This window comes from Silurus meridionalis, chromosome 29, assembly GCF_014805685.1.
Source record: "Silurus meridionalis isolate SWU-2019-XX chromosome 29, ASM1480568v1, whole genome shotgun sequence".
Lineage (NCBI taxonomy): Eukaryota > Metazoa > Chordata > Actinopteri > Siluriformes > Siluridae > Silurus > Silurus meridionalis.
Window position 1 is genome coordinate 4,613,039 of NC_060912.1, and position 17,641 is coordinate 4,630,679.

A 17,641-nucleotide genomic window follows, 5' to 3' on the forward strand; every position below is an offset into this window, starting at 1 on the left:
ACCACTGCAAAACACTCAAAGAACTCAGAAATAACCCAAACACAATAAATGATGACCTGTGGCAGAAGCTACGCGACCTCTGCGTGCTTCGAGAACCAGGCCTCCAGACCTCAGCATCGCCTGCGTCGGATGGATGGAGGAGGGGGAATCAAAAGAGCTGCTCGAGGAAGTGGAAGCGCGGAAAGCGAGCGGGTGCTAATGCTAGGCTAAAAGCTAACCCTAGCCGGCCCGCTCTACCACCTTTACTGCTGGCAAATGTTTGCTCCCTGGACAATAAATTGGATTACATCAGACTCCAACAAGCTACTCGGCGTGAGTACGGACACTGCTGTGTTTTTGTGTTCACTGAAACGTGGCTGAGCGACAGGGTTCCGGACGCCGCCATTCAGCTGGACGGGCTAGCCGTGTTTCGTGCCGACAGTAATGCAGCTCTGTGCGGTCTGTGTGTTTTTACATCAACACGGAATGGTGTAAGAACTCTGTCCTCATTTCCACCTACTGCTCATCGCTGCTGGAGTTTATTGTTGTCAGATGTAGACCTTTTTATTTACCTTGGGAATTTAGCACCGCTATTGTGCTCAGAGTGTACATACCACCTAGTGCTAATGCTAAGGAAGCGCTCATTGTACTCTACGGGACCATTAGCGATCTACAAAACACACACCATGGCGGATTGTTTATTGTCGCCGGAGATTTCAACCATGCAAATCTCAGAACTGTGCTTCCCAAATTTCACCAGAATGTGGACTTTGCAACCAGAGGAGAAAACACGCTGGATGTTGTTTACACAAACATCCGGGCGCATACAGGGCGAAGCCCCGCCCCCACCTTGGGTACTCAGACCACATTTTTGTTATGCTGATCCCAGCATACAGACCACTCAGCAGGCGTTAGAACCTGGCCAGAGGATCCATGTCTGCTCTCCAGGACTGCTTTGAATGCACTGACTGGGACATGTTCAGGGAAGCTGCAACCAATGGCGATCAACTTGGAGGAGTACACGTCAACAGTGACCAGCTACATCGGCAAGTGCATTGATGACGTGACCATCTCCAAGACCATCACCACACGGTCCAACCAGAAGCCGTGGATGACTGCCAAGGTGCGTGCGCTGCTAAAAACAAGAGACTCCACCTTCAGAGCAGGGGACAAGGCGGCCTTGAAAACAGCAAGGGCCAAACTGTCCCGTGCCATCAGATAGGCGAAGCGCGCACACGCCAAGAGAATTCACGGCCACTTCCAGGACAGCGGAGACATGTGGCAGGGCATCCAGGCGATCACGAACTACAAGACAACATCACCTGCTTGTGACCGTGACGCCTCCCTCCCATATGCGCTGAACGACTTCTCAACTAGTTCGAGGTGCAGAACAACATGGTGGCGAGGAAGACCATCCATCCTCCCAATTACCAGGTGCTCTGTCTAACCACAGCTGAAGTGAGGAAAACTCTATGCAAAGTTAACCCACGGAAGTCTGCTGGACCAGACAACATTCTGGCAGAGTGCTCAGGGAATGTGCACAACAGCTAGCGGATGTCTTCACCGACATCTTCAACATCTCCCTCAGCAGCGCCACTGTTCCTACGCGCCTCAAGACGACGACCATTATTCCCGTGCTGAAGAAGTCTACTGTCTCCTGCCTCAATGACTATCGTCCCATTGCACTCACACACATTGTGATGAAGTGCTTAGAGAGACTCATCATGAGGCACATCAAGACCCAGCTTCCACCCGCACTGGACTTCATGCAGTTTGCATACTGTCCAAACCGCTCCACGGACGATGCTAACTCCACAACCCTTCACCTGGCCCTCACCCACCTAGACAACAAGGACTCTTATGTAAGGATGCTGTTCATAGACTTCAGTTCAGCATTTAACACAATCATCCCTTAGCACCTGATTGAGAAGCTGAGCCTACTGGGCCTGAACACCTCCCTCTGTAACTGGATCCTGGACTTCCTGACTGGGAGACCTCAGTCAGTCCGGATCGGAAACAGCATCTCCAGCACCACCACACTGAGCACTGGAGCCCCTCAGGGCTGTGTGCTCAGTCCACTGCTGTTCACTCTGCTGACTCACGACTGTGTAGCAACGCACAGCTCGAATCATATTATCAAGTTCGCCGATGACACGACCATGGTGGGTCTCATCAGCAAGAACGACGAGTCAGCATACAGAGAGGAGGTGCAACTGTTAACAGCCTGGTGTGGAGCCAACAAACTGTCTCTGAATGTGGACAAAACCAAAGAGATAATTGTTGACTTCAAGAGAAAACAGAGTGACCATTCTCCACTGATCATCGATGGATCCTCAGTGGAGATCGTCAAGAGCACCAAATTCCTTGGTGTTCACTTGGCGGATAACCTCACCTGGTCACTCAACACCAGCTCCATCACCAACAAAGCCCAGCAGCGTCTCTACTTCCTGAGAAGGCTGAGGAAAGCTCATCTTCCTCCCCCACATTTTACAGAGGGACCATTGAGAGCATCCTGAGCAGCTGCATCACTGCCTGGTTTGGGAACTGCACAGTCTCGGATACAGAGGATAGTGAGGACAGCTGAAAAGATCATCGGAGTCTCTCTACCCTCTGTCATCGACATTTACACCACACGCTGCATCCGCAAAGCTAACAGCATTGTGGACGACCCCACACACCCGTCACACACACTTTTCACTCTCCTACCATCAGGGAAGCGGTTCCGAAGCATTCGGGCTGCCACATCCAGACTGTGCAACAGTTTCTTCCCTCAAGCCATCAGTCAACTCAACAAACAACTGAACTGAACTCTCTCACACACACACACACACACACACACACACACACATACATACACACATACACACAACTGTGTGACTGATTTGTTTCAGCATGAACATCTTAAAACTGTGCCTCATTAGTGAGCGGTTCAGCTGACGCAGGTCCTAAATGGGACGCATAATTATTGGGAACTATAAAAAACATCTCTATCGGGGGAGAAACCACCTCGATAGCCTGCTTCCTCAAGAGAGTTTCTACTTCTTGTTCCATAACCACAGCCTGCTTCGGCCCCTCATAAGTGGTTGAATCAAGGCAGACGAGACCCAAACTCTTTCTACAGTGTGCAGGACCCATGGAGACATGTTAGGCAGAAGATTTCAGGCTGCCAGATAGTCTCTTAAGGGTATCGGTCTCTCGAGACTGACCTCAGGCGTGCCTAAAGCAGCATTCGAGAGGTGCAAAAAAACAGCATGTAAACAGTCTAATATGGTTAAGTATAAATAAAAAATAAATAATGGTGGAATAGATTGAGATGAGTAATGAGTGTGTGCAGATCAGTAACACAGTTGAGTGAATGTGTGTGTGTGTGTGAGAGAGTTTCAATTTATTCAGAGAGTGAGTTTCTGTGTATTCAGGAGCATGACTGCTTGCGGGAAAAAGTTGTTGCACAGTCTGGATATGACGGCCTGAATGCTTCAGAACCACTTTCCCAATGGCAGGAGAGTAAAGAGTGTGTGTGTGACAGGTGTGTGGGGTCCTCCACAATGCTGTTGGCTTTGCGGATGCAGCGTGTGGTGTAAATGTCCATGATAGAGGGGAGAGAGACTCCGATGATCTTCTCAGCTGTCACTACTATTGTCTGTAGGGTCTCAGGAAGTGGTGTTGAGTGACCAGGTGAGGTTATCCGCCAGATGAACACCAAGGAATTTGGTGCTCTTGATCTCCACTGAGGATCCATCGAAGATCAGTGGAAAATGGCGGTTCTGTGCTCTCCGGAAGTCCACAACCATCTCTTTGGTTTTGTCATCCTTCAGAGACAGGTTGTTGGCTCAACACCAGGCTGTTAACTGTTCCACCTCCTCTCTGTATGCTGACTCATCATTCTTGCTGATGAAACCCACCACAGTTGTGTCATCTGCGAACTTAACGATGTGGTTTGAGTTGTGCATTGCTACAAGTAGGCTCAGCTTATTGATCACATGCTGAGAATGATTGTGTTGAATGCAGAGCTTGTCTATGAACAGCATTTGTACGTACATGTCATATCAGTACATTGACATGCCTCATGACAAGCCTCTCGAAGCACTTCATCATGATGGGTGTGAGCGCGATGGGACAATAGTCATTGAGGCAGAAGACAGCAGACTTCTCCGGCACAAGGATGATGGTAGTTGTCTTGAGGCACATAGGAACAACGTTGCTGCTCAGAGAGATGTTGAAGATGTCGGTGAAGACATCCGTTAGCTGTTCAGCACATTCCCTGAGCACTCTGCCAGGAATGTTGTCTGGTCCAGCAGACTTTTGTGGGTTAACTCCGCATAGAGTTTTCCTCACTTCAGCTGTGGTTAGACAGAGCACCTGGTCACTGGGAGGAGGGGTGTTCTTCCTCACCTCCACGTTGTTCTGTACCTCAAACCAGGCATAGAAGTCGTTCAGTGCATCTGGTAGGGAGGAGTCACGGTCACAAGCAGGTGTTGTCTTGTAGTTCGTGATCTCCTGGATGCCCTTCCACAAGCGCCAGATGTCTCTGCTGTACTAGAAGTGGTCATGGATTCTCTTGGCGTCGTGGGCCCCTGCTGTTCTTAAGGCTGTCTTGTCCACTGCTCTGAAGGCAGAGTCTTAATGTTTCAGTAGCGCACGTACTTTTGCGGTCATCCATGGATTCTGGTTGGAGCGTTTAGTGATGGTCTTGAAGATGGGCACGTCATCCATGCACATGCTAATGTATCTGGTCACTGATGATGTGTACTCCTCCAAGTTGATGGAATCGCCATTGGTTGCTGCCTCCCTAAACATGTCCCAGTCAGTGCACTCAAAACAGTCCTGAAGAGCAGAGGTGGCTCCTGCTGGCCAGGTTTTCACCTGTTTCGAAACTGGTTTTGAGCGTCTGAAGAGCAGTTTGTATGCTGGAATTAGCTTAACAGAGATGTGTTCTGAGTAGCCAAGATGGGGGCGGGGCGCCGCATGATACGTGCCAGGGATGTTTGTGTAAACAAGATCTTGTTTGTAAACAAGAAGTGTGTTCGGTTTGCTAGGGTTAGCATTTAGCCTAACACAGACACCCGCCGCTTGCCATGCTTCTCCTTTCTCGAGCAGCGCTTCCGACATCCCCTCTACCGGCCACCGGCTTCAGGTCATGCAGATTAGTGGTTGCATGATTCCTGTACCGTAACAGCGTCTGGTGGTCATACACATGAACACAGCTGTCTCTGGTGTCCATGTATTACGCAAAGTCGGCCTAAATAAAAGTCGGGCCCTCTTGATGCCCACTCGTACTGGGCTGGGGCTATGCCCACAGAGCAGCCCCATGAGAGCAAGGGAGGAAGCACTGAAATGCCACCTACGGTCTTTTCGCCTCCTGGAACCTGTTGGCAACCGTATTAACGGCGTCACCAAACAGGCCAGTCGGAGGCATCCAGGAGAACAGTTGAAAGTCCCTGTCAGAGAGTTCGGACAGGGTCAGCCAAAGGTGCCTCTCAGCAGCCACCAAGGCTGCCATAGGCGGGCTGATGGCCCTAGCGATCTCCTTAGTGGCACTGAGAGCCTGGTCTGTAGCATGACGCAGCTCTAAGATGTCGTCATGTCTCCTTTCATCTCCTTTATCTATTTCCTTAAGAAGGTCAGCCTGGGAGGCTTGCAGGACCGCCATGATGTGCAAACAGCAACCAGCTTGACCCGCTGCTGTATAAACTTTGCCCACCATAGCCGAGGAGGTTTGAGGGGACTTGGTGGGCAGTTCCCCTTAAGGGACGATGCAGCACCAGGGGAGAGATTAGCCAGTATTCACTATGGCATAATTTTTCGTGAAACCATACTTAACATAAAGCATGAACACAAAATATACTTGTAAATGTTTTATAATAATTATGCTGTTTTAAATTGTGCTCAGGTAATGAAGGAGTGTAAAGGAGAGTTTCTGCATTTGAACCCAGACACTCTTTACCAGAAGCAACAGCAGTGAAGAGAAATAAGATGGAATATAAACACCTAGCTAAATCACAGAGTTATGAATAATAAATGGAACTCTGACAGAAGGGAAGTGAGAGAGTAAAGGAAGAGTGTGAGAGTGAGGGCATGAGTGTGTGAAGCAGATCAGGGTGTGACAGGCTCTAGTCAGGCTGGAAGGATGAGTGATGAATGGACATTTGCAAAAGAAGCTGAAGAGAAGAGTGAAACATCAGTGCTTTACTCTTTGACTCGCTTAGGAGAGCACAACACATGGATGTTATATAATATTACTAAATTGAATTCAAAGCACTGGTAACATCTGTACATGTTCATAATCAAACTTATTGGGTATATTTCACAGATTAATAAATTACATTTCAAATCATTTTTTCCCATTCTCATCTGGCAGCCAAGATTGTGTTAATAGCGCTGGCTATACAGCAAATAATATAGTTACTGTTATTTATTTTGATACTAGCTGATTGTTTAATTAGTGCCCTAACTGTAGTTTCTTCAACATCAGTGTCATTTCTTTGGTCTAGCTCCTGAAAGACTTCCCAGATGAGCTGCGTTCTGACATTGCCATGCACCTGAACAAGGAAATTCTGGAGCTGGCTGTGTTCTCATCTCTGAGTCGTGGTTGTCTGCGCTCTCTGTCACTGCACATAAAGACATCTTTTTGTGCGCCTGGAGAATACCTATTGCGGCAAGGAGATGCACTGCAGGCCCTCTTCTTTGTCTGCTCTGGTTCAATGGAGGTGCTCAAGGATGGCATGGTGCTTGCTATTCTCGGTTAGTTAATCATGGACATTTGCATATGGTAATGTACAGTATGTGTATATGTATATGTATTAGGGATGGTTAGATTGACTGATTCGCATTAGTGCATCTGCATAAAAGTTAACGATGTGATGCATCCGTTAAAAAAAAAAAAAAAAAGTCGGCATCGGATACAAGTTGGCATTTGCATTGTGATGCATCGTTTTTAGATATTTGGATCTTTTTTATATAGTAAGTGACCAATAATCTGTAACCAATATAAATTGATTTCTCCTCGCTAAACTGTTTCTCAAGCAAGTTCTCTCAGCACCACTGCTGCTACGTGAATATGACGTATCACAACAATGATTGAGACATGTTCTGAGAGTCACATAGAATATAGATTATCATTGAACAGGTAGAGGTGAATCTTCCTGGAGACAGAATGGAAAACAGTGTCTGGTTTTATTTAATCATTTTCTTTTTTTCTTTTTTTTTTGCACTAACAAAGCCTGTTTGTGAAAGGACCATCAGTTAGAAGTCAGAAGGCACACACATTTATGATTTACTGTCTGAACCAAAGAAATAAAACTGAAATATCTGTACCATATTGAATTGCATAGCATCATTTTTCCATTGCATCGTATTGCACTTATATGCATTGTGTTGAATAAAATTTAAATCGGATTGCACTGCATCGTAATATGGGTGAATCGAATGACATTGCATCGGCTTCATATGTATCCGTCTGATATGCACTGAGATTCAAATTGCATCAGCCTCAGTTATAGAAAGGCACATCCCTAATATCTATATACTTATACAATGAATGTATAGTCAGTTCATAAAATATTTGGACCACCACAATTTATTTGAAATAAAGCAATGAAAATTTAATTTAAGTGTAGACTTTTAACTTCCATTTGAGGGGGTTAAAACAGCATTTCATTGACTGTATAGGAATCAGGACCATTTACTACCTCCACAGCAGGAAGTAATTAAGCAAACTAACAATTCTAAGAGCAAAGTCTGGGAACACCTGGCCTCAGCTCAAATGAGCATGCATTTAAGCATTTGGTGATAATTATGGTTTCCAGACATTAAGAGTGGTAAGACTATGCAAAAAATGTCAATAGATCTAATTGTATGTTCAATATTTTGATCTTGTAAATTCTGCATTTCAATCTTGATTGCTTTATTTCAGTTTTATTGTATATACACACACATGCATGCACATACACCTTCCTGAGACTCTCATCCCTCCTCCTTTTACCTTTTGTTGTACACTGCAACAGAGAACACTTAATAATAACACCCCCCATCCCCCTGTCACAACTGGAAATCTCTCACCGCCATCTGCGCCCCCAGTTTGTGGAGCATCTCAAACTTAAACTACTGAAGTGCCAGATACCACGAGTGATTCTACTTGCTTCCTTTTTTTGTGAGTGAGTCACTGGAGTAGGAGATGTTATAAATGCTACTGCCAATCATTTCTAGAAATGATTATGTAATTGAAATAAGCATTGACATAATCATTATGGAGAAAGTAAAATTTTGCTGGAGCTTTGAACAAACAAAAAAAAAGTGTGGCAAACTGGTGTAACATATTAAAAAAGGCCATTTTTATTTTCACAGGATATCAGAGTCAAGGGAACATGCTAATATCCGTTGTTTATATCCAGTGGTGAATAAAAGTAAGCCTTGCTTACTTTTATAGAAAATTTCTATAGTGCACACAGAACCAGACCCAACATTCGGCCTTGGGCACCAAGACCACAGGGTTAGACCAGTCACTGTGGAGCCCAATTTCAAGATTATTGTATGTATAAGGCATACACGCACACATATCAAAAATGTGTGTCAGGGCTTTGTGGAGCACAATTCTTCTACCTGTAATACAATATATCTTCATGGAGCTTACTTTGTGGACACTGGTAGTATCATGTAAGAATAGGTTTGGGGCTAATGTTCCAGTAAGGGTGAAAATTTAATGCTACAGCTTACAGAGTTTGCAGAGTCACTAGTTTATGAACTTGAAGGTTGGAGCCAGAGGAATTAGGGATCACACACCTCTATACAGTTTTATTTACAAGTGTTCTTTGTTGCAGTGAGCAATCGATAAGATAAACAGGGGAGAGATGAGAGCTTTAAGATATTGGGGTCCTGAAAATTCCTTGGGTTCCTACCACACCAGCAGACTGGCTGTGGCTTCCTCCCACTCTACATACACTCAGAGTCCACAGTCATATTTTCATGCTTGCTTTCGCTTTTAATATTTTGTTTAATATTTAGTGTTTTAGTTTTACACACCACACACTAGGGGTAAGCCTTCCTCTGCCCTGTAACTTTCTGATTGTGAAACTGGCCCTATCAACATCTCCTTAACCAACGCTATGCACATCCTACACACTTAACATTACAGCAAGACTTGTTCATGCACATTCGCCTCAATAACAACTAAAATGTGGACATTGATTCCCGAAGTTGATTCCCAAAATTAGTAGATGGTCTGACCACCACTTTAATAGTCCCTTATCAAAACTAGAAAATTTGTGCAAACACCTCAGCTTCAGCCTGAATCTGCACCAAACACTTTGCAACAAACCTGTCTTTGGTGGACTGAGATCTGTTGACACATCTGTTGACATGGGTTCCCACCATGTAGGCTGGTTGAGGCTTCCCTCCCACACCACGTTTGCTCAGAGTCTAGCCACATACATCATGATGCAGTCCCATTTTGTTGAAAGCAACATGGGGCATGGCTACTAGGACAGTGGTTGAATTTATCTTTTTTTTTTTTTTTCACCTGGGTTTGAAGGGCTGTGCCTGGTCTGTCCACATCTTCAGGAGGAGGTGTCTACTGGAGGGTGGTAAAAAACTTGACACACTCGCATTTGGGGATAAATTGCTTCCCTCTTTCAGGTTTTGCATCAGTGTGGAGAGCTTAATGGCTCATATAGGAATGAATGGGAGGAAGACGACAGGTTATCAACAAAATAATCAGGTTTTTTTTGCCACAGTCACGTTCTCATATTTGCTTTCACCTTTTAGCGTTTAGTACACACACTGCTCTGCATGTCCTTCTCTCGCTCTTACAGCCCCCATCTTTCCCCCTTTTATCCTTTCCATTACTCACTGCAGCAAAAACACTCGTAAATAAAACTGTACAGAGACGGTTCTTCCAACTCTACCGTTGAGTCACAAACCCGCACTCGACCACTGTTTTCTCTGTAAGCTATAGCATTACAATTTCACCCTCACTGGAACATGAGGCCCAAGCTGATTCAGCGTGACAATGCCAATTTCCACAAAATAAGCTCCATGAAGACATGTTGTATTGTTGCTTTCTAACTTAAGATTTTAATAAGACAAATGGATATATATACAGGTGCATCTCAATAAATTAGAATAACATTAAAATGTTGATTTATTTTTGTAATTCAATACAAAGTGTAACTTGAATATTAAATTGATTCATCACGCACAGACTGATATAGTTCAAGTGCTAATTTCTTTTCATTTTGATGATTATGGCTTATAACTAATGAAATCCAGAATTCAGTACCTTCGAAAATTTGAATATTACTTAAAACCAAAAGAAAATAATAATAATAAAAAAGATTTTGAACATACAAATGTTGAATATTTATGAACATGTTTAGAACTCAATACTCGGCTTTGCATGAATTACTGCAGTGGCATGCGAGGCGATTGGTATGTAATGCTGCCGACGTGTTCTGGAAGCCCAGGTGGCTCTGATAGCGGCCCTCAGCTCTTTTATGTTGTTGGGTCTGGTTGTAAACCAGGTATTAGTACTTTTGGCAGTTGGCAGGTGCCAAGTCCTGTTGGAAATTTAAATCAGCATCTCTTTAAAGCTGGTCAGCATAATGTGAATAATTTCACATTATTTTTCCTCCATTCAACTTTCCATTACTGTGCTTGGATACAGCGCGCTGTGAACAGCAGTTTCTTTAGGGATGACCTAAAGTTAGTGTCTTACCCTCCATGTGCAGGGTATCAATGACCGTCTTCTGGACAACTGTCAAGTCAGCGGTCTTCACTGTGATTGTGTAGCCTGAACCAGACTGAGATACCATTTAAAGGCTCAGGAAACCTTTGTAGGTGTTTTGAATTAATTCGCTGATTAGAGTGTGACGCCGTGAGTCTCCAATATTCAACTTTTTCACAATATTCTAATTTTCTGAGATTCTGAATTTTGGGTTTTCATTAACTGTAAGCCATAATCATCAAAATGAAAAGAAATAATCACTTGAAATATATCAGACTGTGTATAATGAATCTTTAAAAATATACAAGTTTCACTTTTTGTATTGAATTACTAAAATAGATCAACTTTTTAATGATATTCAAATTTATTGAGATGCACCTGTAAGCAAAGTTTCTCAGAAATCAAAAGCTGTTTATCATGATTGTGATTCTCATCAACCACTGCACTTTAGCTGATCACACCACTCACATCACATTACTGTATGCACTTGATTCATGTTTTGGTTTAATGAGCTCACTGTAAAAGATTGCTGACTGTGTTTGTGAAACACATTTGTTATGACAAGTAAAGTGACAAGAGAAATTGTAAATAAGTGGTTTTTGGTTAACTATTGATGTTGATGTAATTACAATCTAACTCAATAGTCAACCAAAAAACACTTCATTACCATCATTGAATAACCTTGTTTATTTAAACTTTGATTATATGGGAACTTGTTAATTTCATAGTATTTATGATAATATGACCATCCAAGAAAACTTTGTTTGAAAAAATTTAATTATTATTTTTAATTATTATAAATTTTAAGAAACATTTTATGCACCAAACCTTTAGAGCTACAGCACTAATTTAGATCACAGACACATCAATAATCAACACATGAAACTCAACAATGGCGAATATAAACAAACAAACTTTCATGCCACAATCCATGCTGGGTGCTATAGTAGTGCAAAACTCCCAGCATACATTGCACCATAAATAAATTATGCAGCTAAATGGTCATACTATTTTCTTTATTTGCTTTTATTTTGGTATTTTTTGGTTTGTTGTGACTTTTTAGTAGATTTTTTTGTGATGTTCAGAGTTGATCTGGTTTTTTTTTCCCATTTTTGATTGTCACCGATGTTGAGACTCATACACTGTTGATGTCTGTGTTTGAACACTGCCATAGTTTAAAGCTTTTATTTATGCATGGTGTGTGTAGGATTATATCGCAGTTCATGATCATGGTGACTTCAAATGAAAGTACAACACAAAATCTCAATTAGAGCTTTTGTACACATATGACAGAAATAAAATATCACTGGTAGGTAGTAAGCTAGTATGTGGGTTTGTTTAATCATCCTCTGCTGAGATCATGAGAGATTTAATGTTTTCTTTTCATTTGATTTCATCTATGGCTTTGGCTGTAAGTTCTCTGCTTTTGTGTTTCTTTCCTTCAGTGATTCTGCTTGTTCACAGGTGTTCACTAACACTCAATCCTCATTTAATTGTTAATTAAATGAGATTTAATTGGTCTTTTAAAACTGAGGCTTTGCTGTTAAAGGGGTTAAATGTGTGAAATGAAAAACAACAACAACAACAACACTGAAATGTGTTTTAACAGTAATATACTGTACATTTGATTTACGGAAGCAAACTGTAAAAAACAACAACAATAGATTTCTGTCAACTCTGCTGCTAGTGGTTTACCATAAAATGAAAAAGAAGAAAAAACAGCAATATATTGTAAAACAGGCAAATTTCCATTGTGTGTTTTATGGGTTACCATTGTGCAGGAGAGTAGAGCCTGTGTTTAAGTCAAGGATGGACATTGATGTTATGCTGCATGTTTATTTAAAGGCAGTAACTCTGTAGTCCATGATGCAGTGAAAACTGATACTTTTAAAGTTTTTTGTTGTACACTTAAGTAAAATATAAAATATGTCAGTACTAATATGCTTACATTACTTTAACATGATAAATATTAGTTTATAAACAAATAGAAGTTGTCAATTTAAGTGCAGTCGGTTTCCGCAGATGCCAGTATTTTAAAGTTAATTTACAGTGCACTAGCATCTATGTATTCTCGTTTTTTATAGTGTTTATTGTTAGAGTTGCACTTGCATTTACCACCAAAACCAATCCCTGACATTAATGTCATTCTGATCTGTTCATGCTCTCTCACATCACATCATACTGGCACAATAGTAGTAATAGTAGTAATTGTAGTAATTGTTTTAAATCTAATTCCCAACATCTTGTCATTTGCTTCATGTATATACATGCATGTGTGTGTATGTGTTTGTCTGCATGTCTTTTGACATTGACAGGAAAAAACACTCCCTACTCATCTGTTTCATTATCTCACTGACAGAGGACGGTCCCTCTGACACTACGGTAAGGCCATTATACTGTCTCATCAATCTATTCACTTAACGTGATGGAGAAATACAAAAATCATCCAATTGCACATACATCATTCAAGAACTGCGGCACTTAATAAATGTTTAGTATATTTGTAGATTATGGTTTTATATATGAATGTCAACACTATTATACATTTCTCTATAGCCATAACTGACTATTAATTTATTGTACACTTTATTGTGTATATTGTGCATATGCAGGTAAAGGGGACCTGATTGGGGCCAACTTGTCTGTGGAAAACTGGGTGATAAAGACAAGTGCAGACGTGAAAGCACTGACATATTGTGATTTGCAGTGCATTAATCTGAGGGGACTGTATGAGGTGCTGGACCTGTACCCTGAGTACTCCCACCACTTTGTCCAGGACATCACTCAAGACCTCACCTACAACCTCAGAGAGGGGCAGGAGATCCATGTAAGCCATGCTTTTTATTTTTATAGCCTGGGTCAATATCCATATCCCACCACATTCTGGAGACAATACTGTATGTACTTCTTAATTTTTGTTTTATTTAATTTATCCAATTCCACCTAAAAAAGTTAACAACAAGGATAAATAGGTAGAAAATGAAAAGAAATACCCACAAGTAGTAACAATGTATGACAATGTGACAATAGTAAAACACATAGAGAGGTGGACAGATTAATATACATGCCAAATAAAACTGGAACTGACATAACATTGAGGTGCTAATTATTAATTTTATTACATGCAGTCTGTAGTCTGGCATAATTTTCAGCTTTGGAGTCCGTCAGCTGTAGCCAGAGACAGAGAAACTAAATGAAGTGTTTCACAAGGATACAACAGACACACTGGAATTTTTAAACACAAGCTAGTCAAAGGCTAAGATGAAAACAAATTTAAAGAATTAGGATGTGAATTAAATAACCAGTAAAAGGACAGGAGTGAAGACAGGCCATGAATCAAAGCAAAAACACACAAGGTGACAAACTGAAGTGTGCACTTCATATGACATGCAGAGCTTTAAAATCTCTGACAGCATGTACTTTATATATAAATTTAACCTTTTTGATCGTTTGTTTAAAGATTGACCATACAAATCTAAGGACCTTTCCTGTTTCAGATCTACTGAGACTAGATGGAGAGGATAGCTGTACTTCATCATGACTGCATTCTATACGTAGCAGTCAGTTTTGATAGATAGATATTGTGTGGCTCAATGCTGTGATTGCCCAGATGAATGCTTTGCTGACAAATTTTATTAACTGTTCCATGAAGGAGATGTATGTGAAAAACTGTTTGTAACAATTGCACTACATCATCTTCATGGTTTCTAAATGGTGCCATACATTAAATTGATCATGAGGCTGTCCATAATAAGCCATTCTCAGCAGCAGCAGCAGCACCAGCAGCAAGGGGTTTCTAGATGATCTCCAAATAGATTTAATGTAACAGAATGATCAGGCAGCCCAAGAGAGCAGAATGTGTCAGTGTCAATAGTATTTCATGAGTAGCTACACAGAGAGAAAAACACAGATTATAAATTATTCTTATTGTCATGTAATGGTTAAAGACAATGAACAGTATATACACTGAAAACATTACATACTGTTTAGAAGCATATTTTGTTGTATTTTAGCAGCAGGTTAAGAGGAAATGACCCACCACACCTACTTTTCAAAGGTTTGTGGTCATAGGTTATGCTTTCATAGTAAGTCTTGCTGGAGTTCCTATTTGCACCATATACATAGTCCTCAATTCCCCCCTCTCTCCCTTTCTCTTTCTCTCTGTTGGCATGTTCATTTGCTCCTGAGGTACTAGTGGTTCTGTCCCCTTTGCTCTCCAGTCCTACCTGGTCTATTTCAACCAGGACCAGGATCAACTTGTGGTTGGAATTCTCATCAATTAGAAATCTCACTGCTGCTGATCAGTGGTCGACAGCAATTAAGTAAATGTAATTCATTACTGTACCTAAGTAGCTTTTTTGCTTACATGCACTTATATTACATGTTCTACTTAACTACCTTTTTGTGAAATAAGTTTTTTTTTTTTTATGCGTGGATAAAAACATAACTGCACATCATACACATAGCAAGCCACCAATCAGGGTAGAGTGCACACTCTGTTTTGAACTTGTTTTGATTGAGGCTTGGTGGTATCTACTTGCCACGAATATACAGTTCACTGTTAGTTTACCAGCAAGCAGAACATTTTGAGAGGAATAAATGATGGAAGAATCTCCTGACTCTTACTTGCCACAACACCTGTGGCCTTATTAGTGCGATTTATTAAAAGTAGATGAAAAGAAGGTTTTGGGCTCAAGATAATTTTAATAGAAATCAAGGTGTTTGACTGATTTAAATGATTCTATTCATATTTTAGTTTGCTAAGAGTAACATTAGAGTCTTTTTACATAAACTGAGTTGATTAAATATAAACATTATAGCCAAAAACAAATCAGAGTACTTTGGATACTTACGTACATATTAGGGTAAAAAATATTTTACTTTTACTCAAGTGAAAATTTTAAGGGAGCATTTTTACTTTTATTAGAGTAACATTTTAATGAGTGCTTCAACTACTTTAACTCAACCCCATGGTTTGTGTACTTTGTCCACCAGTGGTGGAGAGGATATAATAAATAACCTCTGATTTGGTTATTACCAGTGTCACCCAGATGTGAATGGGTTCCCTGTTGAGTCTGTTTAATAAAACAATAAAATTTTAATGCATGGTCTCTGAATCACAATATAACTGTCAGTAAAAAAGTAACTGTGGCAACTGGGGTCTGGTCGAGCATCAGCTGTGGACAGAGAAGATTCAAGATTCAAGATTTTTATTTGTCAAACACATAGTTAAATGCAATAAGGAAATATTTTCATGTTATATGGCATTTGGTCGACTCCTCCATAACTGTGGGGCTCTGTCCCATGCTGTAGTCTTCACTACTTAAGATACAAACAAATTTGCTTTATTTGCTCTGAGAATGTTGATGGAGAAGTATAGAGAGGGTCAGAAGGAGTTGCATTGTGTGTTTGTGGATTTAGAGAAAGCATATGACAGGGTGCCGAGAGAGGACCTGATCCGCTGTGGCGACCCCTAATGGGAGAAGCCGAAAGAAGAAGAAGAAGAAGAAGAAGAAGAAGAAGAAGAAGAAGAAGCCCTATAACATAAAACCTACCAGAATTCCTATTGTCTATCATCTGATCGGGTGATTCACATGGCATAGATATAATTACAATACATACATAATATTTAATGGTAGATGCATTCTATAAAATGTGAACTTTAATTAATGGGTTTGATGGAGGGGCATAGGAATGTGCCCAAAAAAAGATCTGACTTTACTGTTAATGCAAAATAACAGTCTATTGCAATCCGCCCTTTTTGCACTGCGCAGTTACAGACCGACATTGAAGACACAGCAGAGAAATGATACTATGCTATTTAAATTTGAGTTTTGTGCTTGTGTATGTATCATAAGTCCAGTGGACACACAGGCATGTTTTTCTGTCTACAGTCACTCACATAAACTTACAAGGCTGTGTAGACTGTAATAGCTCTGGGCTCATTTCCTTAACGATGATCCATCTCTTGGCTCATTTGTCTAATTAGGGAAGACTTAGTGTACTATGGCACTAAAACAGCAGAATGATAGGAGAAATGAGTTGAGTGATTATCATCATGATATTGAGACATCTTTTCCACCTCCTTTCTTGTTATGCTTAAAGCCATAATGCTGGATGAAAGTGACAGTGGAAAATCATAGAGTGTTGGTGAAGTGCAGGCTAAATAGGAAGCAAACCAGGGATCATGGTTGAATTCTTTGGGGAAAGCTGGCACCCTTTAAGTACAGTGTGAGGGATCTTTAATTATTTAGCTGGGGAAAATTACCAGATTACTTCATGAAAATATTTTACAGTGTAATTAGACAGTTATCAGTGTAATTAGTCAAGTACAGAAAGGGGTGGATCGTGCAAGCATTCATCCTTATTTCTCAAACATAGACTAAACCTTCGCACTTACACTGAAAAACTGCTATTCTGATTTCATTTTCACCTTGCTCATGAATAAAATGTAATATACAATAAATATTTCTAAGAACTTTACGTGATATACATTCACAGTCCACTTTAATAGGAAAACTTGTACACCTGCTCATTTATGCAGATAGCTAAATCTGATACCAATGACCAGAGGTGGGAAGTATCGAGTACAAATACTTCGTTACTGTACTTAAGTAGATTTTTCTGGTATCAGCACTTTACTCCACTATTTATTTTTCGGACAACTTTTTACTTTCACTCATTACATTTTTACACAAATATCTGTACTTTCTACTTCTCACATTTTCAAATCATCCTCGTTACTTTTAGTATTATTTCTTTTCATTAAATGCTGTTTTCACTTATTTAGCCTGCTTTTTCACCATATCACTGGTGTATTATTTCCTGGCTATCAGACGTAGACATAGGCAAGCGGAGCTAACAATGAGCAAGGCAACAAGAGGAATGGTTAATGTGAATTCAGAGGGAGGTTTAGTCAGATAGTTTCTATATGTTGTAGAACTG

At 40.9% G+C, this 17,641-nt stretch overlaps 1 protein-coding gene across 1 annotated transcript in view; it reads left to right on the forward strand.

The window, feature by feature from the left end:
- Positions 1–17,641, forward strand: part of kcnh8 (potassium voltage-gated channel, subfamily H (eag-related), member 8) — a 62,857-nt gene that overhangs the window by 36,733 nt on the left and 8,483 nt on the right. The window contains exons 12-13 of the mRNA XM_046844287.1: positions 6,471–6,720; positions 13,309–13,523. Of these exons, the coding sequence (XP_046700243.1) occupies positions 6,471–6,720; positions 13,309–13,523 (465 nt within the window). The remainder of the gene's footprint in view (positions 1–6,470; positions 6,721–13,308; positions 13,524–17,641) is intronic.